The sequence below is a fragment of the Solanum verrucosum genome, unplaced genomic scaffold (assembly GCF_900185275.1).
Source record: "Solanum verrucosum unplaced genomic scaffold, falcon-dt-bn FXZP01000108.1, whole genome shotgun sequence".
NCBI lineage: Eukaryota > Viridiplantae > Streptophyta > Magnoliopsida > Solanales > Solanaceae > Solanum > Solanum verrucosum.
The window spans coordinates 550,926-573,094 of record NW_026020274.1 but is presented as its reverse complement, the minus strand read 5'-3'; the positions used below and the strand labels follow the sequence as shown (position 1 = coordinate 573,094).

At 38.5% G+C, this 22,169-nt stretch overlaps 1 protein-coding gene across 1 annotated transcript in view; it reads right to left on the bottom strand.

Moving 5' to 3' along the window:
- LOC125834148 (midasin) overlaps positions 1–22,169 on the bottom strand; it is a 52,258-nt gene that overhangs the window by 11,732 nt on the left and 18,357 nt on the right. The window contains 22 exon segments of the mRNA XM_049513340.1: positions 576–698; positions 808–1,032; positions 1,122–1,223; positions 1,360–1,548; positions 1,640–1,819; positions 1,992–2,153; positions 4,237–4,350; positions 12,496–12,650; positions 12,764–12,890; positions 13,157–13,246; positions 13,340–13,478; positions 16,663–16,745; positions 16,830–16,909; positions 16,985–17,111; positions 17,370–17,666; positions 17,747–17,829; positions 18,611–18,679; positions 18,757–18,940; positions 19,074–20,567; positions 20,710–21,605; positions 21,687–21,894; positions 21,982–22,146. Coding sequence (XP_049369297.1) covers positions 576–698; positions 808–1,032; positions 1,122–1,223; positions 1,360–1,548; positions 1,640–1,819; positions 1,992–2,153; positions 4,237–4,350; positions 12,496–12,650; positions 12,764–12,890; positions 13,157–13,246; positions 13,340–13,478; positions 16,663–16,745; positions 16,830–16,909; positions 16,985–17,111; positions 17,370–17,666; positions 17,747–17,829; positions 18,611–18,679; positions 18,757–18,940; positions 19,074–20,567; positions 20,710–21,605; positions 21,687–21,894; positions 21,982–22,146 — 5,292 coding nt within the window.

Sequence of the window (22,169 nt, the reverse complement as noted above, 5' to 3'; positions counted from 1 at the left end):
TCAGTACCATTGCATACTGATCAGCAATGTACCAACCAGCTTTATATCTGAGAGTTTGATAGCTCTCATACAAATGTAACACTGAAATGTTAGCAGGCAAATAGTGTCATCTTGGATTCATAAAATAATTCGTCACATTGAGAGAGATATAATGTTCAGTCATACAAGCAGAATACACTTATAGACTACCCCATAGTTAAACACATACCTCCAAAAAGCCATATAACATATCACAAGGCAAGTGGGAAACAATTATATGACATTGATGTGAGGGTTCCCATCTCAAATACAGCTCATGCATCTATAATTGATAGTAAGACTAATATGTAGGAGTGATAATAAATCAAAAGACACTAATTATCAGTCATGTAAAGTTGCACCTACACGCCTGAAGAGAGATTCCTCATCATAGAATCAGAACCTAACATGTCCCAGATAATGAAACGATTCCACCTCAACATAAAAATGTACCAAATGAACTCTACCTCCTTAGAAAACTAATTCTCTGTCCAGCTTAAAGCTTCCCTCTCTAATACATCGTAAGAACATCCATACAACTAGCATTGCATACTTACAGATTGATATATATCAGTCGAGCCAAATAATTCATTGTGTACGTGGATCATGTTATTCAAACTGGAGTCTTCTATATAGTTCCAATCGTCCATGATTGCTTCTGGTTCTTCGTCAGAATTCTGCTACATGAGTAGAAATACATTAGACTGATAACCAAATGGAAAGAGATACAGCAAAGCAAAGTTCCATCACTGGATGCACAAAAGAAAGAAACCAACAGTGTATGCTTACTTTCTCAGAAGATTCTTGTCTAGAGTGAAATTCTTTCCATTCTGAGAAACTTTCATTTGAAGCCGAACTACCAAGAGCTGATATGTCAATCTCAAGGATATTATCTATCTTGAATAAACGCGGTTTAAACCTAAATTGTTGAGCTTTATTCTCTTCTGTTGTTCTGACTTGAAGTTTCATTTGCATCCAGTTGCTTGCTAACTCATCAAATATCCTATCCGTTAGCTGAAACAGAATATCAGATTATGTTCATATGATATTGGGATGACTAATACAAAGCACATACATCCAACAACAGCAACAATCATCCTCACCTTAAAGGACGGCGTATCCATGAAGTGGGAATCAACAACAGAATGCAACACGCGAACCAGAACATTCTGATACATTGCAGTTCTCAGTTGCAAGGATGATACCTGCCAAAATTGGAAGAGTAACACAATGAGCAAAGCATGAGAAGCCGAAGAAGGAAGACATTACAATATTTTTCCTATTATTAAGATACACTTGAAGATATACACGCAATCCTAAGAACAAAAGACAGTCTCAAACCTTGCTATCAGCACTGACTCTCTGTTTACAATTGACAAGATTATCCAACAAATTTAAATCCAGGGCTGAGATGCTTGTTGGAAATTCAATATCATAATGCAAAAGTTCCACGCCGTTATTGACAGCATCAAACGAAACAGATTTTGATGCACACCCTCTTGGGAATTTCACAAAGGCATAAACTGCGGCCTGTCCATCATTGCAGAGAAAGTTAATACATATATCGGAAAAGAATTGAAAGACACTTATCAAAAATAAATAAAGGAATGAAAGATAATACCAGAACAGATTCCATATCAAACTTCCCTAGTTCCTCCAGATACTTTTCACTTAAGGCACCAGAAAAAGCCAGAGACAGTCCTAATTTTATTTCATATATAGCTGTCTGGACCGGCTGAATTACATCCATGTACGAAGAATATTCTTTAGATAACTGCTTTATGGCTTTTGTAGCCGTTTCCTGCAATATCAATTAAGTGTATGACATTGTAAAGAAATTGGCATTCCAATACAGCCTCATCCAATCACTTGAAGATTAGAGGTAAGCTAGATTTTTTCAGTGAAAACATTTATGTAGAAAACATACCAAAACAAATAGAGAACAATAGACATTTATCTACTTGAGTCATTACCTGCCAATTGCGCACTTTGCCAGATATCTCTTCCACACTTACGCTTTTAAAATTCTGGGTCCAACCAACCGTAGTAGTAACAATTTTATCAACAGTCCCAAGAAAGTCGTCGCATTCAGCCTTCATTCTCTTGAATTTCTCAGGTTCAGCGCGGAATACAATCTAATAGGAGGCACACTAAATTCGTCAGGCATGAATAAATCTAGACCACATAAAATCATGTTTCCAAGAAGTTATAAGGATTGATTAGAACTACTTGACATATAAATATACTACCAACAACCAGCAGAAAAAGAATAAATGTACAACTCAGTTAAAGAGTCCTGCATTGGTTAAGAAAAAATAATGAGGATTGATTAGAACCTCAGGAGCTAGCTTTTAATGCTGAAACAGACCAAAGGATCCATTTCCTAAAGCTGGGACCAGAGCCAGACAAATTTTTAGATTGTTCAAGTGATCACTCTACAGAATGTTCAAGCAATTTTAGAGAGTTCAAAGAAATCTAGAATGAGGCCCTGGAAAACATATGGAAAGCCAAATACCTCATAAGTTTCCCTGTTTTGTTTGGTTGTTGGCCAAAGAGGCAGTGCTCACACAAGACAACCTAATAAGGAGAGGAATGCCACTATGCCCTAGATGTTTCATTTGTGGTGAAACAGCAGAGACAGTTAACCACCTGTTCTTACACTGTAAGGTAACAAGCCAGTTATGGAGACTGTTCTTAATCCCCAAAACACATTTCATGGTCCATGCCTGTGAAAATCTCAGAAGCATTGCAGACCTGGGAAGGAGTACGAGTGCAGGCCAAGAACAGGAACAGATAGAGAATGGTCCCAGCAAGTATTTGGTGGACAATCTGGAAGGAGAAATTTTTTGATGTTTTAAATACATTATAGAAGCAGGACAGTAGATTATAGGGTACCTTGGTAAATATGGTTTCAGTGCAACCTACGTGTTGATTTCGTCATTACAGAAATAGATACAGCTACCAGTTTTTTTTAAAAAAATAAAAAATTACAGGGTGATTCTAGAAATGTAGTTTAGATAAAGATTGTTGGAGCATTCTAGAAGAGAGTATACCTCTCAGTAGATTCTTCTATCCCCCCCACCCCATACAAATAGAGGTGGTCATTTTAGTTGAGAAAGTAAGAAGTGAGTGATCAGATGGGAAGTGTGAGAGCAACAAATAGAGTCGCTAGAAAGTGAGTGAAAGGGAAAAATTGAGTGTAAAGAATAGTCCCAATCATAGATAAAGGGAATGATGAATATAATGCGGTTTCAGATAGAGCAAAAGATGAACTCAATTAACTTTGGGTTGATGCATTGTTCTTGTTGTAATGTAGAATATTCTGACCCCCCCCCCCCCCGCCGTACTGCAACCTGAACAAGCACAAAAACGTATTTATACTTCCTTAATAATAAATTATCAGCCGCCAGAAGAGAAGATACAAAATTGTTCCAGCATTGACGAGGATTTGATTTGTGAGAGATTTAAAACAAGTGACAACAGAAAAGTTAAAATCTCGAGTATAAACAAATGAATGACAAATGCCATCATCATAGGGCAAAAAGCATTAATAGATCATAATTCCTAGTTTGCATAATTATCCTCTCTTTTTTGAAGCCAAGATGTTACATCTCTATTAAAAGTAAAACATGCAAAGAAAGGACAGGGTTGAGTGAAACCAATAATACTAGCAATCTATAACGTCTTATTCGAAGACAAAAGAATCCATTTGAAAGTCAAATAATGAAGTAAGACACCTTACTAGTCGTAAGGATGATTTTCTAAAACCCCTCAATTTTTAAAGGACTTCAATTTTTTATTTAAGAGCTACAACACATTTAAGATACGACCACCAAATGTAGTTCGGGTCACCACAGATTGTAAATTAAGGCTAAAGGACAACAGGTAGGTGGGGATAGGTGCTCATTTTTACCGCCTTTTCCCCTTTATAGGTTGCCAAATACTTAACTTCCTAGAAAAGACGCTGTATGGAAAGTTGCAAGCAGGTAAAAACTTCACATAATAATTGTACACAGTTATTCAACCAGACAACTACAGAGAAACAAAAGCAAAAAATCCAGTGTGGTCCCATAAGCGAGGTATGGGGAGGGTAGAGTGTACGCAGAGGATAGAGAGGTTGTTTTTGAAAGACCCTCGGCTACAACAACTGCAGAGCACAGATAAAAATTCCACCACAAAGGATAAGAGCAAACTGAATTAATTAAGGGAGTTCCTGACCTTTCTTTGCAGTTTCTTTCGCTCAGCATGGAGATCTTCCAACAACATAGATCTATCTCTTTCTTGTTCCCTCAACTGAAAAGATCCAGCCAAAAGGACACAGTCATTGCGTACCTGAAGTGTGGAAACAATAGAATATAGACAGTGAATTAAGGCATACAACTGGAACACTAACTTTATAATGTAACTAATCTATATAATGAGGGATCAAAATAAACCTGCATTCTTGTTTACGAAAAATATTTAACATCTACATTTACCATTTCTAAAAACAGAGTAATGCTTAACTTCTGTGGGGTACTCCCCTAATTTAGCCAAACAATGATTAGATCACATAGTCCACCCTAACAAAAGGTGGTTTTTGGTAACACTATTCGCAGATGAGAATAGCATGGCTAAGACTTGATTTGTTTCCAAAAAAGAATGTATGAGATACTATATGCCGGAAACAACTACATCCCCCCCCCCCCCTTTCCAATCTGAATAAAGTCAGCTTACCAATATATTTTATAGGAGTTAAATACTCAATCTTTCAATTATCTATACAACCAAACTAGGATTTTTTGGAAGAGTGCGAACATTGTAGCCAAGGGCCTCGGCTCAACATATTGAATGTATATAAAGAGTTGAAAACTCCACCCTTCCTCTTTAATGAGTTATGTTAAACATTAACCAATTTGATTCAAGTAGTATCTTTTTTTTTGTGCGTGTGTGTTTTTTTGTTGAAGGCGATAAGACAGGCAAATATTTTATTGATCTATGCAGCACCAGGGAGCTACTAATCTGCAGTGTGATTGCACCTGTCTCCTCTAAACATGTAAAGAGTCTAGGAAGTCAAATACGTAAGCATCTAGATTTATAGTTCTTCCAGTTTAATTGTTTACCTCTCCAAGTTCATCTTGTGAAAACTCAAGCACATAGAAAATTAACTTCAATGGATGTCACACATATCAAAACATCCCCTATTCATTCCCACATTGTTAAACGAGCAAATAGGAACAATGATAAATTAGGATATGAGTACATGCACACACAACTCCAGAACAGAGACATAAGGATTGATCTCTCAGCTTAAGCTAAAGAGAAGATAGCATCCACCGTTACTTCGACTAAAGGTTGACACACTTCAATGGGAAATCAAAAAGATGCTTATCGTGGAAGAAAAGCCCAAGAATGAGCCCAAGAGTTGTGAAGATGAATGGGCTATGTGCTACATGTATTTCATGGTCCAAGTCCAAGAGGAAGAATATTGGGGTCACATGGAGCCCAAGAGGAAGATTCCACATGGAGCACAAAAAAGAGCTGAAAATTCAGGCAAAAAAAACGAGATGAGAATCAAGCCTAAAAGGGCTTCAATTGACACTCAATAGGTGGATGAAATGGGTGAGTTTTGCCCAAAAAGTGGCTGAAGGAAATTTGGGATTTTTGTTGCAAAATTGTACTTTCTTCTCTTATTTTATTTATGTATGTGAAATTATGTCTTGGGCCTAACTCATACCCGAAAAGCTAGCTCAAAGGAAGGAGGACTGCTCAAGCCTTATAAGGAGTCCACTCATCTCATTAACCACCAATGCGAGACTTTTGTTATTCTTTAACACCTCACCTCACGCCTAGTGCTTAGCATCTGGTGCGTGGAAAATTTTTATTTTTGGGGGGGCGGCCCAACATTGGGTGAGATAGACCCTGCTCTGATATCATGTGAAATTAAGACTTGGGTCTAACTCACACCCAAAAAACTAGCTCAAAGGGAGGAGGACTGCTCAAGCCTTATAAGGAGTTCACTCATCTCATTAACCACCAATGTGGAACTTTTGTCATTCTTTAACAATGTAGTTTTGGGAAGATTTTTTCTTATTTTCCTAGTTAGGTTTTTAGAATTGTTATTTTCATAAAAGTAGGATTCGAATCTCATGCTATTTGGGAAGAGTTCCCCTATATATAGAGGTGATTTTTTTTCTTTTCGTTAGAACATTATTATAATTGATAGTTCCTCTTATTTACACCTTTGTGTGTTGGCTACTTGGGATTTATCTTACAACATTAAAAGAATGATTCTTCTAAGTAAGATTAATTCTTTAACTTCATATCTTTGGTTCTTAGTCGTAAATCAAAGAAGGTAATTAGTATTATACTGGTTATAGTCTCTAATTTCTTCAAAATAGGAGCCAAGCACACCATTAATCTAAGTTTTTGAATTGATTCTATTAGAAACATAATTAATTTTATATTTAATTAGGTTTCTTAGCATTTGATTTCGAAATTTGGGGAATTCTTATATATAAAAAATACCCTCTCAGGCACTTATCCCAAGACAATCTCCTAGGGACCCTTCCGGTCCTTAGGAAACCATAATCCGGTGAACTCTCTTTGCCGGAAACCCAATTCCTTTTTTTTTCTTCTCCCTTATTCTTTCTTTCCCATGGATAACAAAATATACTTCAGACTTGGGGTCAAATCATATGATATTACTGTGTCTAGAAACACGAAAGGAAACTGGTTTGAGTGGGTGGAGAGTGCGAAACTACACGTGAGGAGAATGAAGCTGAGCAGGGATGCTTTATTATGGATATGCAAAAGGCTAGGGGAGGCTTCTGGCATTAAAGGCAAGTCATTTAAGACCTGGAGATGCAAGGACTTTTCTACCTACATTTATTGCTCTTTGAAGTTCAATAAATACGGTAGATTCATCTCAATCATTGCGGTTAATGGCCATGAACGTTCGGTGATTATTCTGCCAGAAAACATCTTTAATGAGGGCTGGGGTGGCCTATCAAAAAAAATTGAAAGCTTCATCATTAAGGAGGCAGGACATGTTACTGAGAAACAGGGGAATCCTGCGCTTATGAGGCTCAAGGGAGAGGAAAGTTATAAGGAGGTCATTCAAAAGAGCAAATGGGGGGCCATATCTGATAGGAGAGCAGAAAATCAGAAGGAGACACTCTGTGAAGAAGGAGTCCTTAGCAGATGTCTGGTGAGAAGCTTCCCAGAGGATGACGAAATTCCATCACGGAACGAAGTCAGAAGGTGGGCTATTCAAACGTGGAAAGGCATCCACAATGTCAACATTTACGACATGAATGGTATTCAGTTTCTTTTCGAGTTCCAGTCAAGAAAGGAAGCAGAGCATATTGCTATGGGGAAGTGGAGAAGAAAGAATCACCATTTACATATGGAATGGTGGTCTCCCAAAGCAGGAACGACGCAAGCTGACTTCAAGTTTGACTGGTTTTGGGTTCGGATTCTAGGTCTTCCTCTACATCTATGGACAGACAAGGTGATGAAACAAATTGGTGACCAATGTGGGGGATGGTTGGAGACGGAGGAGGAAACCACCCTAAAAAACCATCTCCGATGGGCTCGAATTAGGGTTAAGGGCCCTAGGGAAAAAATTCCGGCGGAAATCGAGATTGAAGATGGAGATGGCTTTTTTCTGCTACCAGTATGGTGTGAAGCTCCGGCAAGATTCAAAAAAAAGAAGGGGGAGACACACTCTGATCGATATGTCATAGGTTTGACATATGGGGAAAGTTCTCTGCAGAGGGGAACTCTTACGACAGAGATGGAAGAGAGATTAAGGAAAGGCAAAGAGAGATTTTGCCCAGAAGTCAATCACGATGGGGGTTTTGTACCGCTGGATAAAAGTGGGCACGTGACTTGTGAAAAGTCATCTGGAAAAAGGCATGTGGAGGCCCAAGCAGAGAGTCCGGGTCAATTTTTGTCTTGTTCAAAGTGTAGTGGGGCTGGGCCCATTAACTTAGGCCCAAAAGCTACAGTAATCTATTTTACAGAACCTTTTATTGGGGAGATTTTCAACAACAGAACCTATACGGAGAATTCCATGACATCTCCTACAGAGCTTGAAGAACTCATGCAAGCGACTCATAATCCATCGAACAACATCACAATTGAAATCATTGACATGCAGCGTGCAATTGATCCTTCAGAGTATGCGGAGGAGACAATATTGCCCTTAGTTTGCGAGAAAAGGGTGAACATAGGGGATGACCAAGAAGTTTACACGGGAGAACCCTCCAAGAACCAATTGGTAATTCTAGACGAGCCTATTCCTATTACCAGTGATGACTCTCTCTCAGAGGAAGCCATTGATGACAGAGCTTCTTTATGGGTGCAAGCGAATGTCCTTAAACTTAGCAGATTATTTGGTGCTGCCTTCGAAGGATGTGATAAGACTGCTTTTGAATTATTTCTGAAAATTGATCAAAAGAGGGACTTCCTCAAGCAAAATACGGAGAAACACATAAATGGCAATAACTCCATTAACATCCCAAAGGAAGTGAGGAATCTGGCTTTTAATGTGAATTTTAAAGATGGTGAACAAAGAAGTAGGTGGAGAAAAACAACTTCAAGCGATCAATGTTTAAAGTTGTAACATGGAATGTTAGGGGGGCAAACAATGAGAATAAAAGAAGATTAATTCGGAGTCTACTTCAACAGTGGGGTGCAGATATATATGTGCTAGTGGAAACAAAATTGACAGGAGCAGATACACAATTGATCAAACAATTGTGGTTCAACCGATGGCTGGGAGAACTACACTTAGAGGCAGTGGGGAGAAGTGGGGGTATAGCAGTGTTATGGGACAGGAGAATGTGGAAAGGTGAATTGGTGGAGGCTTCTGGGCAAGTAATCACATGTAGATTTGAAGGCATTAATACTAACTTAACTTGGTTCCTTAGTTCAATTTATGCTGATTGTAACGAAGTCATCAGAAGGGAGTTGTGGAGGGATCTAATCAATCTAAAGAACACATGCACAGGTCATTGGCTGTTTTGCGGGGATTTCAATGTGACAAGATATCCCACGGAAAGATCAACTGGACAGAGATTAACAGGGGCTATGTCTGACTTCACAGATTGGATAAATGAAATGGAGCTAATTGACCCTCCTTTATTTGGAGGATTGTACACCTGGAGAAGGGGTGAAAACCATTCGACTGCTTCTAGATTGGATAGATTTCTTTACTCTCATCATTGGGACGACTCTTTCCCACAAATTAGGCAAAGTCTTCTACCAAGACTAGAGTCTGATCACAATCCAGTGATGCTAACCTGCGGGGAGCTAACCTTGAAGAAATCTTATTTCAAGTTTGAACACTGGTGGATGCAAGTAGAAGGTTTCAGGGAGAAGGTAAAAGACTGGTGGTGCTCCTTCTCAGTAAATGGGACCCCCTCTTTTATCTTAGCCTCCAAACTGAAGTTACTGAAAGGGAAGTTGAAACAATGGGGCTATGAGAACAGAGTCAACTGGAAACAAAAGAAGGAAGAGTTACTCAATCAAATTGCTGGTCTGGAAAAGATACAAGAGCAGAGATTATTGACTGATGATGAATTCCTTCAAAAAGTTCATCTATCTAGGGAGTTTGATGAAGCTTCCAGGAATGAGGAGATAGCTTGGAGACAGAGGTCAAGAATTCAATGGCTCAAACATGGAGACAAGAACACCAAGTACTTCCATAGGATGGCCACAGCACACAAAAGAATAAACTCAATTGAAAAATTGGAAGTAAATGGCAGAGAGTTGACTGATACTGATGAGATCAAAACAGAGATCACTAATTTCTATCAGAAACTATACAGAGAAACTGAGAATTGGAGGCCTGGCCTAAACTTACAAGGCAGTGAAAGCATCAGTTTGGAGGAGAAGGATTGGTTACAAAGACAGTTTGAGGAAGAAGAAGTGGCAGAAGGTATCAAATTGTGTGCAAGCGATAAAGCCCCTGGCCCTGACGGGTTTCCTATGAGCTTTTATCAGAACTTTTGGGAGATGCTCAAGGTAGATATCATGAATACCATCAGACAATTTCATGATCAGCAGGTCTTTGAGAAGAGCTTGAATGCCACCTTTGTGGCTCTTATCCCGAAGAAGACAGAGGCAGTTGAGCTTAGGGACTTCAGACCCATAAGTTTGATAGGCGGGGTATACAAAACTATAGCTAAGCTGCTAGCTGAGAGGCTGAAGAAAGTAATCAGCAAACTGGTAAACAAACACCAGATGGCATTCATAAAAGGCAGACAGATCATGGATGCTGCCCTTATTGCTAGTGAATGTGTAGATACTAGACTCAGAGGGGCCGACTCTGGAGTTATGTGCAAGCTAGACATTGAGAAGGCATATGATCATGTCAACTGGGAGTTTTTGCTCAATATGTTAAAACAAATGGGGTTTGGTGAGAGATGGTTGAGATGGATTGAGGTCTGTATAAAAACTGTTAGGTTCTCCATTCTGATAAATGGAGAACCTACTGGTTTTTTCCCCTCAGAAAGAGGTCTTAGACAGGGAGACCCTTTGTCCCCTTTCCTTTTCATCATAGCCATGGAAGGATTCGATAGTATGATGAGGGTGGCTACTCAAAACTCATTGTTGCAAGGATTCAAAGTAGGCAATCTCTCAGGGGTGGATATGCAGATTTGTCACTTGCTTTATGCTGACGACACTGTCATATTTTGTGAAGCTAAGGAGGAACAAATTAGAATTGTCAGAATGATATTGGTAGTCTTTGAGGCGGTCTCAGGCTTGGCAGTCAATTGGAGGAAGAGTTGTATATATCCCATCAAAGAGGTTACACAGATCCAGGCCTTAGCAAACATTTTGGGGTGCAGAATCGAAAAAACTCCCAACTGTTTACCTAGGTATGCCACTTGGAAACAACCATAAAGAGCTAGTGATATGGGATGGTATAATAGAAAAAACTGAGAAGAAGCTGGCAAACTGGAAATCTCAATATCTATCCCTCGGTGGGAGAACCATTCTGATAAACTCTGTACTAGACTCTTTACCTACCTATGTGATGTCCCTATTCCCTATGCCGGCCAAAGTGGAAGAAAGACTTGATAAACTAAGGAGGGATTTTCTTTGGTCGGGAATCAAGGAAGGTAAAAGAATACATCTTGTCAAATGGCAAACTGCTTTGCTGAGTAGAAGCTCAGGGGGGTTAGGGATCAGAAACTTGGGGCTACAAAACAAGTGCTTGTTGGCAAAATGGCTGTGGAGGTTCGGAAGAGAGGATCAAGCACTTTGGAAGGAAGTTATCAGTAACAAGTATGGCCAGAATAGCCCATGGGTTTCCGATATGGTGAATATCCCGTATGGTGTCTCGGTGTGGAGAACTATCAGAAATTTATGGGGTCAACTACAACACAATATTAGATACAAAGTGGGGATTGGGACCAGGGTTCTTTTCTGGAAAGATCACTGGATTGGTCAGGACTCTTTGATGTCTGCCTATCCGGATATATATACCCTCAGCTCGTCTCAAGATGCAACGGTAAATGAGGTATGGTCTGAACAAGGGTGGAATTTCAGCTTCAGAAGGTTACTAAATGACTGGGAGATAGGGAGAGTAGCCGAGATGCTACAAACACTAGATGATTTCAAGGGCACAAATCTGGAAGTTGATGTAATGATTTGGAAACACAATCATGATGGTAGGTTGTCAGTCAGCAGATTGTACAATAGGAAAGTGAAGGAACTCCCAGGGGAAATCTCTGGACCATGGAGTAAGGTATGGAAAAATAAAGTGCCAACTAAAGTGAGGTGTTTCTCATGGCTAGTGGCTAGAAGGGCATGCCTAACTCATGAGAAGCTGCAAAGAAGAGGCTTTGAAATAGCTTCCTGGTGTTCACTGTGTAATGAGACAAATGAGACTAATAGCCATCTATTCCTCCATTGCAAAGTCACTGCTCAATTATGGACCATTTTTCTAAGCAGAACACACACAAACTGGACAATGCCAGAACACACTGCAGACCTTCTTAGTTGCTGGGTGAGAAGGGGGGGGAGTAAGAGCCAGAAGAAATGGTGGAACATGATACCCTCTTGTATATGGTGGACTATTTGGAGAGAAAGAAACAAGAGGTGTATGGAAAATACTGCAGAATCAGTACAAAAGATCAAATGGCGTTGTATGAAGACCTTCTGTTTTTGGTGTAATGAGGAGGGTATAGAGGATGGTTGGACAGATTTTTAATTTTTTCTCTTCTTTATAAGTTTAGTAGCAAACTCTTAAGTTGGTCTTTTTTGGGTCACTGATGTAAATCTTTTTGATGGTTGCCAGCATACCCTCATTGCTGAGGAATACAACTTTACTTTATCAAAAAAGAAAAAAAAAAAAAAAAAATTGGGGATTATATTCGCAAATTACACCTATCTTTAATTTCATGTCTTCTATCTTTGTACTTTCTATTCCACAATATTTTCTTGTTTTTCGTTCAAGTAACCAATTCTTATCATATCCCTTACCTGAGCTTCGAGATGAAGAGAAGATATCTTTTCCACGACTCTTGAGTACTTTAAGTAGTATTTTGCAGTTGGATCCAGATCAGTGCAGCAAATCAGAAGCTGGTAGCGGAAGGCCCCAATGAGCAACCATACACTTCCTATCCTATTTGTAAATGCTGCAAGAGAAACAGGAAAAGATAACAAAATAAAACAAATATTTTAGACCCCCAAGAAAAAGGCATGACCAACAAGTGTGGAACTTTGGGAAAGACAATTCTAATGCACTCACCCTCAGGCGTGCATGGGAGATACAATCCTTGAAGCAAAGGCTCAACAAAATGTGTCATCTCATCTGATGAGATCATCTTGTGATTTGATGATGCAAGAAGGGAAAGCATGGTCTCAATTTTGTCTTGCTATGACATGGAGAAGATAAGTGGTTATGAACAAACTTAAGATTCAAATAAAAATAGTAAATGTCCCAGATTTGAAAGTTCATTGGAAACCAACATCCCATAATGGGTTACAAGGATGTTATTTTAAATAAGATAAATGATGTTTAGTTTCTATGTTATACAATAGCAGAGCTATGGAAGAAAATGTTGACATGGGGCAAATAACATATTATAAAGCTATCCTGCCTATAGAATACATTCAAATGGGACAAAAGGAAAATAACTACCGAGATGGTCTTCTTCGCAGCAACTTCAAAGAAATCTTTAATTTCATCAAACTTCTCATCTTCGAAAGACTTTCTGTGTGCAAATATCATCTGAAAGCACACACAGCAGAGAGTATAGATCATAAATTCTCACTTCAGCACCAATTTGGGAACTGTACACATCAAAACTAAAGGAGACCATACCTTCTGAAAGAGGGACCGAGCAGTCGATAATAGAAAATGTTTTGTGTCTACTTCCAGAGAACCTTGCCAAAGATAACGGGAAGCAGCTCTCATTTTGAGACTATGCACCGGGTAATCTCTGATAGCAAATGTACCAAATCTGTGCTTGATGAAAAGTTTATTAGAAAAAAAAATCAACTTTGAAAAAAGAATAGCGAAGTCTTTCAAACAAAAGGTATTCGCTATGTACTCCCTTTCCTTTTTAGTTTGTTTCATTCTTCTATATCTAAAAAATTTAGAATTTGAACTTCTCATTCTATCCTTAAAGAGATGTTTTTATAAATGGCATGTTTAAGATTGCAAGTTCCAAGTGTACATTTGGTTGTGTCTAAAACTCTTTCTTTATTTCTTCAACTCCGTGGTTAGTCAAACACCAACATATAAAATGAAAAAGACAAAGAACTAAAATTGCAAACAAACAATCGTGTCATCAAAAAAATACTGCAAACAATCTTCAAAATGTATAAGATGTATAAGAACTAAAATTGCAAACAAATATAATGTATCACCAACTTCACCTAGGACAAGCATGTTAATATGTAAAATGAGATTTCTTTATCAAATTGCTTTAGGAGCCGGGTTCTGGGACAGAACAGTTGAACTGGTAAATCATCGGAATAGCGCAGTGGAGATTAACAACAAACCCAGTGTAATTCCACGGGTGGAGTCTGGGGAGGATAAAGTTTACGCAGACCTTATTCCTACCTTGAGAAGGTAGGGAGGTTGATTCTGATAGCACAGTTAAGATATCAGTGCTCAATAATGGCTCAGCTGAAGGTTTCTTTGCAACAAGGAGAGTTTTAAGACACGGGTTTCCGATACAGGTGCAAATCTAGTGGTCGGATCCTTCATGATCTAATCGAAAAATTCGGGGGTTTGTATACGAGTATGAAGATACAGCTAAAAATAATTCAACTATCTAAAAATAGTTATTATAAAAATAAGCCTAAATTATGGTGGACTAGTTGGAAAGAAAGGAATGCACGATTTTTTTTTTGAATCTGTAATTATTACTCCCTCCGTCCCATTTTATGTGAGGTAGTTTGACACAGCACAAAATTTAAGAAAGAAAGGAAGACTTTTAAAACATGTGGTCCAAAATGAATGATAGAAATTTGTGTGGCTGTAAATCATTTCATTAAGGGTAAAATAGACATTTTATAATTAAATTGTTACTTAAGTTTCAAAAAAAATAATTAAATTGTTACTTAATATAGAAATGTGTCATTCTTTTTGGGACTAACTAAAAAGGAAAGTAAGTCGCATAAATTGGGACAGATGGAGTATTAAATACATATGCATTGCTTGACCTTTTTTTAGTGTAACATGGCTATTGCAAATGATATAGAGGCTATGATAGACTTCATGAGTTTATTGCACATTCAACAGTTATGCTGACCTGTAAATAACTTTTAACGGTAAAAAAAATATATATGTCTATATTATGATTTAAGTGTAGCTTCTGTTTGGATTCCACCAATCATTGTATCTGTCTCTAATTTCTCTATCGTCATATGGTCAAAGTACCCAAAATTGATTGACTAGATCTGGTATAGATCCCACACCCACACACATCGTGTCAACACAGTGCAGCACCGAAACTGAAAGATTCCAGGCAACTTAGATTCTAGTCATGAGGGCCCAAGTAAAATACTCAAATTTGTTGTTCAGTGAGGATGGATCAAGGATGTGGCAACTGAAGCAGCTCAAGTACCTTACACTTATTCTATGCAGAAACAGATCAAACAAGATATATGAGTTCATTGAATGTTTCAGGAATGGGTGAAAAAAATTACAAGTACAAAACAAGAGTCTTTAAATAAAATGGTTATGGTGGTTTAACCAGGAAGAAAATGTTCAATGATGCACAGTGATGAAAGAGAAATTTGGTTTAATGAAAGAGTGCCACACAAGGAACAGATCCAAAATCACTGTGGCTACTTCTGTATAACACAATGGATAAAAGATTGGCAATGGAAGGAAACATCTTCTCGGCATGACAACAGGATACACAACTTACCATCGAAGATGCAATTCCCATTTTTTATCAACATGGCACAAGAATCAAATTTTACTGTGGGAGACAGAAGAGAAGGGACAGGTGGAACATATGTTCCAGATGGCATCTTAATGACCGGGAGATGGAGGTGTGGATCAACTCTTCTGGAAGGCGAGTGACTTCATGAGAAGGCACAGGTGGAACATATATTCCAGATGGCAGCTTAATGACTGGGAGATGGGGGAGGTGAAGATTAACTTTTCTAAAAGGTGAGTGACTTCATTATTATACCATGCAACAAGGCCATAAGCAGATCCCACCAGATTCCATCGTGACCTTGGAAGAGGATTTGAAGATCAAGAGCTTCCTATGAAGGGCCTTGTTTTGTACGGCTTGCATAGAGGAAGGATGCATTGTAAAGGAAGCATGCCTAACGCAAGACAACCTACAAAGAGCAATAATGTTACTTATCTAGAGAGGGAAATGCAAGTATCAGCCACCAATAAGTTTTTGATAATCATGATGTCTGGACCAGCTAGCCACACCTTGGCTCACAGGTTACTTGTTACCTCCCACAGGCACAGGTACCGGCAAATAACTAGTTGTCTAGTTTTCAACATTCTGGGATTATCATGCCTAGACTAAACTCAAGTTTATCTGCTGCAGGAACAGGAAGATCCTAATAAGAAGATGAAGAATACCCGGTATACCAACTTTTTAAGGTAAAAAGATACTAATTGTTTTTAAAATACAAGCTGACTGCCTACTACAGATCATTTATTGGTTTAATCTAGAACTGGTATATGGTATTGAACCTCGGTAAACTTTCTTAGCTCCCTGCACAGTAGAAGGGAATTATCTTTTGGTTTCGGCTTATTTGGATGTAAGCTATAACACCAACTTAGTGCTGGTTTCATCAATAAAACTCAACTTCTGTAAAAAAAAAATAATCTAGAATTTGTCAGTTTTTGTGTTTGTTAGGTACCATGAGAAACTGTGGGGCACAGAAATAGAAGATGCAAGATCCAAGATACATGAAGCTTAGCCAAAATAGAACACTGAAAACTGAACAGAAATACGATCACCACCACCCCATCCCCTTCCTATATACATATATATGCACATATCTCTTTTCTCAACTCTCTCTCTCTTTCTCCCCCTCTATATATGTATCTTGCATGTGTACTGCATTCATCACTAGTTGGAAGCTGATACCAAAAGAAGACTCACGCAAGCCGAATTGTCGCCCCTACAACTACGCCCATCAAACAAATAAGTAACTTACAGGATTTTCTGAATTGCTGCCATTTTTGAAGGCTTAAACAGCTCATCGGGAAGGATATCATCACATTTATGCCATGAGAGGTTCTGCAGAACCATAACAACATAAATACAGATATTATACCTGAAGATGTAAAACTATTTGCAGTAAATATGCATCATATGGTTTACCTCAGCAACAGTTGGCGTCCACAATGATAAATGCCATATATACCACATCTCAAGAACAAAACTGGATATCTGTTCACTCGCTGTTTGAAACAGAGAAAAGGAATTATATAGATATTATAATGATGTAATGACCAATTTACATAGATTTTACTGACCTCTATCGGTAGATCTCCAAGCATCTAAGGTCCACAAAATTTTTTGGTGAGGTGAAAAGTCAGTTGGAGGCCTTGATGAGAAGTTCAAAGAAAAATCCATTGCTGACTTAATAAGGCCAGCCAAGGCCTGTTTGATTGGACAAGACAATACCGTATTATTGGGTGCACCACATGAATGTTATCTTAGACTATTTAGCGCACCACGATGAAAAATTGTACTTGATATACAACAGCGACAACAACATACCCAGTGTACTCCCACAAGTGAGTTCTGGGGTGGGTAGGATGTACACATACCTTACCCCTTGCTGTGTGTGGCAGACAGGTTGTTCCCGATAGACCCCCAAAAAAAGTACTTGATATAGTTAAGAAAAGAAAACCTTACTTGGCGTTGTTCCTCCCCATCAGTTAAAGCAATTGGCGAAAGATTCTGGCGTTGTTCCTCCCCATCAGTTAAAGTAAATGTTGAAAGATTCTGAAGTAGTCTTGTATCAAGGAAAAAACTGGCATCATCAGCTATGGGTAAAGTCTCTAGCCAACAATCAAAGCTAGAGCTTTGACAAAACATGTCAGGTAAGAAGACACAACAAGCAGGTAAAATGGATGTTCTTGGGGCTTGATTAATGCTCCTGAAATTCTCTTCCAACTTCTCCTTTTCAAAATCAAACCTTCTGGAAAGCATCTGCATAAGAAATGAATACACTTACCACAATTCTAAATAATCCACACAATGAAAAAGATAGGAAAAGGTAAAAAGCAAACCTGGTACATCTCCTCCAACTGCTCAACAGGTCTGATACCATTTTCATCAACTTTTGCCATGACATAAGATGACATAGAAAGACCTTACAAAGAATCATATTCAGTCAGATAAGATCCAAAACAAGTAAAGCATCCTATCACCAAGAGTACTGTATATTATGATCTAAATTGCTAGAGAGATTAGAACATTAGACATAACACCACTTTGATGACACACACCATCTATTTCAGAAGAGATGGTCGCATTATTTATCACGCAACACACCCGCTCACATGTGGGCTTGAATCATTTTTCTTGGGACAAGCATGTGAAAATTCTTTTGTAACTGGTACCAACGATATTTGAACCTAGAAGATATCACCTATATGGATTATCTACCATTGTACCCTATATTTAGCTAACTCTACATTGATTCCAAGAATTTGTCCACCTGATACCATGTTCATAGGTGTGTCATTTAAAAGCCTAACTAATCAGAGAGAAAGACACATTCACATAGTTATTTATTTATTGTAGGTCTACAACAAAATAAATCAAAGCTACAAATACACAGCAGAATCCAAAAAAATGACAATTTAAAACCACAAATACCTTTCTGCTAACTTTAAATCAAGCCAAATAATAAACCGCTATGAGCCACAACTATATATAACTAAACAACCATCCAAACCACCAGTAGAACCTTATCTTGTTACTTCATGAATGTATTGCCAAAAGAAAATAAGACTAAAAAGTTTGACAAGAACAATCAATTAGAATAGCGAAACCTACTTCTCGCCCTTGTACACAGCACCAAATGTAACTCAATGAAATGTGACCAGATCACATGAGATAGCAACAATACCAAATGATAAGATGTGTACCTTGCATGGCAAGGAGCCGTAGTTCTGGATTAGAATATGGAGCTGCTTCAGTGATTACATCATCCGTTGCTACAAAAGTATTTGAGTCAGACACAGAACTGGAAATTAGGAAAAAAATGGTAGCCAAATGATCAAAGAAAAGCTACCTAGCTCCCTGATTTTTCTCTTCCCCGGCCAAAGTCGTTCACAAAAGTTTAGTAGCTGACACAATTTCTCATATAATTCAGCAGAAGGAGGCAGATACGGATGCCCACCATGGACCCACAACAAGGACTTTTCCAACTGTGAAGGCCATTTTTTTGAGAACTTATCCAAATTCTCCACATCTCTCTACATAAGTAGAAGTTGAAACAGAGTGAAAACTCATTGTTATAAAACAAAAGGAGAACAAAGAAACAAATCAATTAAGAATTAGGCATAGTAAAAACAGACAAAAGTGACAAGCTAAACCAAGACAACTTACCTGAAACGTCTCTACTTCTTTTGGGAAAAAACCCGACAGTCTTGAAACTTCCTTCATCAAAGATCTCCAAGAAATTAGCAAGCACTCATTTTGAGAAGTAATAATGCCTGTCCATAGTAAAGTGTGATGTTCTAGGAGGTTACTGTACAACTGGAACAGCACATCAAAAGAAGGTGACTGGACAAACATTTCAAGTATGTTCTTCTCCAACTCTTGAAGAGATCTCAAAACAGGTTTAAAGAACTGTGTTTCACTACTGTATTTGTAACCTATCTCAGAGCTCCACTGCAGATGGCTAAGTCTCAGTAATCTAACACTCTTAATGGCGTTCACAAGAACACTGCAGGATTTCAATAGATTGTCAGCTGGCATTAGATCAACCAACTCTACTGAAAGCAAAGGTATTGGACAAGTATCCAAATTAACCAAATAATGAGACACAATCTCACGACGACAACTAAAAATCTGATTCCATATTGGATGTTCCAATTCCTTTGACAGAATAGAGGAATAAAAACTAAAGAATGAAGAATGTTGTTGTAACAGAGAACCAACATGGGAAAACCACAGAAGATAAAGCTTGTAATCACTTTCAGTAGCCTGTTCAAATACCCAATTTGCAGCATACAACAACATTTCCCGGGCTAAATCCAAGTTCAGTTCTTTTGCCCCATCACAAACATCAGCTTGACAGCTTAAATTTTTAGGAAACATCAGGGCATGCAAGAGCCTTGTATCCATCACGAGTGAGCTAACCATAGAAGTTGGAGCCAGTGCATTACGTAATGCAGCAGAAGTTGAATAACAGGCAGTCTGAGCTCCCAGGAACTCGAGGTACATGCAATTTTGCCTTATACAAGTTTCTTTTGAATATATAAGATAGTCCCTCAATTTCAGGGGTGCTGGCCATCCCCCTGGCATAGATAATAAACCAGCTTGAGAGGAGTTAAAGTCCTGAAACTTTGGTATTAGAGAAATAGGGACTCCCACCTGATCAACAATACTCTTGCCTCCATCAACACCAAATAAAGACACATAGGTATGCTGCCAACTCGTTTGCAAGCTCCATGAGAACTGGTTACCGTTTGTAAGAAGTTGCTGAAACAATTGCACCCAGCGTGCAAGTTCAAGAAGTGTGATCCTAATTTTGAGCAGTGCACCTTCAACCTTTGCATTCATGTGGGCATTGGCCATCAAATCAACTAAATTACCAGAAGGTACCCCAGAAAGAACAATGTATCTCTTTGCATTCTCAAGCTCGATATCAATTTCAGTGCATTTGTCATCAAACAACCAATCAGGCTCCATCATGAAAATTTCAACCCCTCTATTTCTCATTGCACGTGAAACCTCACCATTTAGAGGGTTAACTGTTAGAAACATCCGAAACTTAGGGTGTGGATGAAGAATTACAGGCTTTCCTTCAACTGTTCCACATTCATTTATGGTGATGGATCCAGATTGTTCAACTAAAGAATTTATCCTGTCAAGAACCTGCACAAATCAAGAGGCGCCAAATAACCATTGTAAACAAGACACGGCACCTTAAGATTAAAATTTTACACACTATAGAGATTGCAACAAAAATAATGAGAAGTTAAAAGACCATAAGGCATGGAAGAGAGAGAGTACGGACCGTTGGGTTACAGAGATTTGCATTATCTAATACTATCCACTCTCCATTTTCTATAGCCTTTACAAGCATGCCAGTTACCCACTCAAACTTTGAGGAATGTGTCCTTTTTGAGTGACCTTCTTCAAATTTCTTGATCATTGCAAGAGTTGTATCCAAATCCTTCATAGACCAAGACAAAGGCAATGATGTTTCCTCAACCACCAACTTTAGATGTTCAATAATGTTAACCAACGTAGAGGCAGACTCAAAGTACTTTGTCCTCCAAGTATCAACATACGAAGAGCAAGAACTTGTTGGAGGGTCATGCTTGATGCTTGATAAGAAGGACAGCCACAGAATAAACAGCTCTTTTCTCATCATAAATTCCTTGCATGAAGATTCCAGCTGCAGACCACAATATTCATTTATAAAGGATTCAATCCAAGCAATGGCAAGACGGAATTTTCGAACAGCATTGTGTTGCTCAAAGCTTCCAAGGAGCTCAGAAATATCAGTTGCAGAAGAAAGATTCAACTCATTAAGTACATTTCCTGTCAGCTGAGCAAGCAACCGTATCAATGAAGTTTTACCAGAGGATGCAGGTCCAACTAATATGCATAGCCACTGGTTTTTAACACATTGTGCTACAGCTTCCAAGCTATTGCGGAAGCCAGGCAAAATTTTAAGGTCGCTGTTGGACACTCCAGGTGACAGGTAACGATTTCGTTCGATAGATACATTCCCAACAATCAAATACTGGGGATTGAGCTGAACCCGCGGATGAGGATTTATGCTGGGCTTCATTTTGAATACCTGTTCATAAAGCTTTAATACCTCCACTCTATCAACAGCTGTCCGCATTCTTTGAACATAAACAGGATTCAGAAAGCAATCAGATTCTGATATACTTGGGGCATCTGAAAAGCGAAATTCATGTATTTGAGGTCAATCCTGTAAGACTGATATGAGAATAGGTTATCAAGAACAAAAGAACAGACCTTTTATGATTTCACAGGAACGAATTACATCTCGGAGATTGAACTCCCAAGGGGATCCTTCTTGAGCAAATTTATGAAGCAACATTATTTCTTCATGTAATCTCTTATTAAATAAAACCAGATTAGAGAGAAGAGAACGTGAAATTGTTGGATAGAGCGAACTAGAAATAGCAAGATAGTCATCCTCAACTAGCTCATCAACATAAACCTGAAACCAATAAGCATGAGATAGTTACTAGTAACTCTTTCATTAACTTATGTACTGCTGACAATTATAAACAGTGGCAAGGCAGACCTTCATAAATCTGTTGAGGAAGGACTTTGGAAGACCTTTCCGTCCCCCACCCTGATTTGAAGGATTTTGACAAGCAAAAACTCTGAAAGATGGTGGGCACTTGAAAGTGCGACCTAACTCTGGAATGAAAACCTCAGCCCGATGGTCCAAAATAGCATTTAACCCCTATTTTCATGGTAAAAACAAAA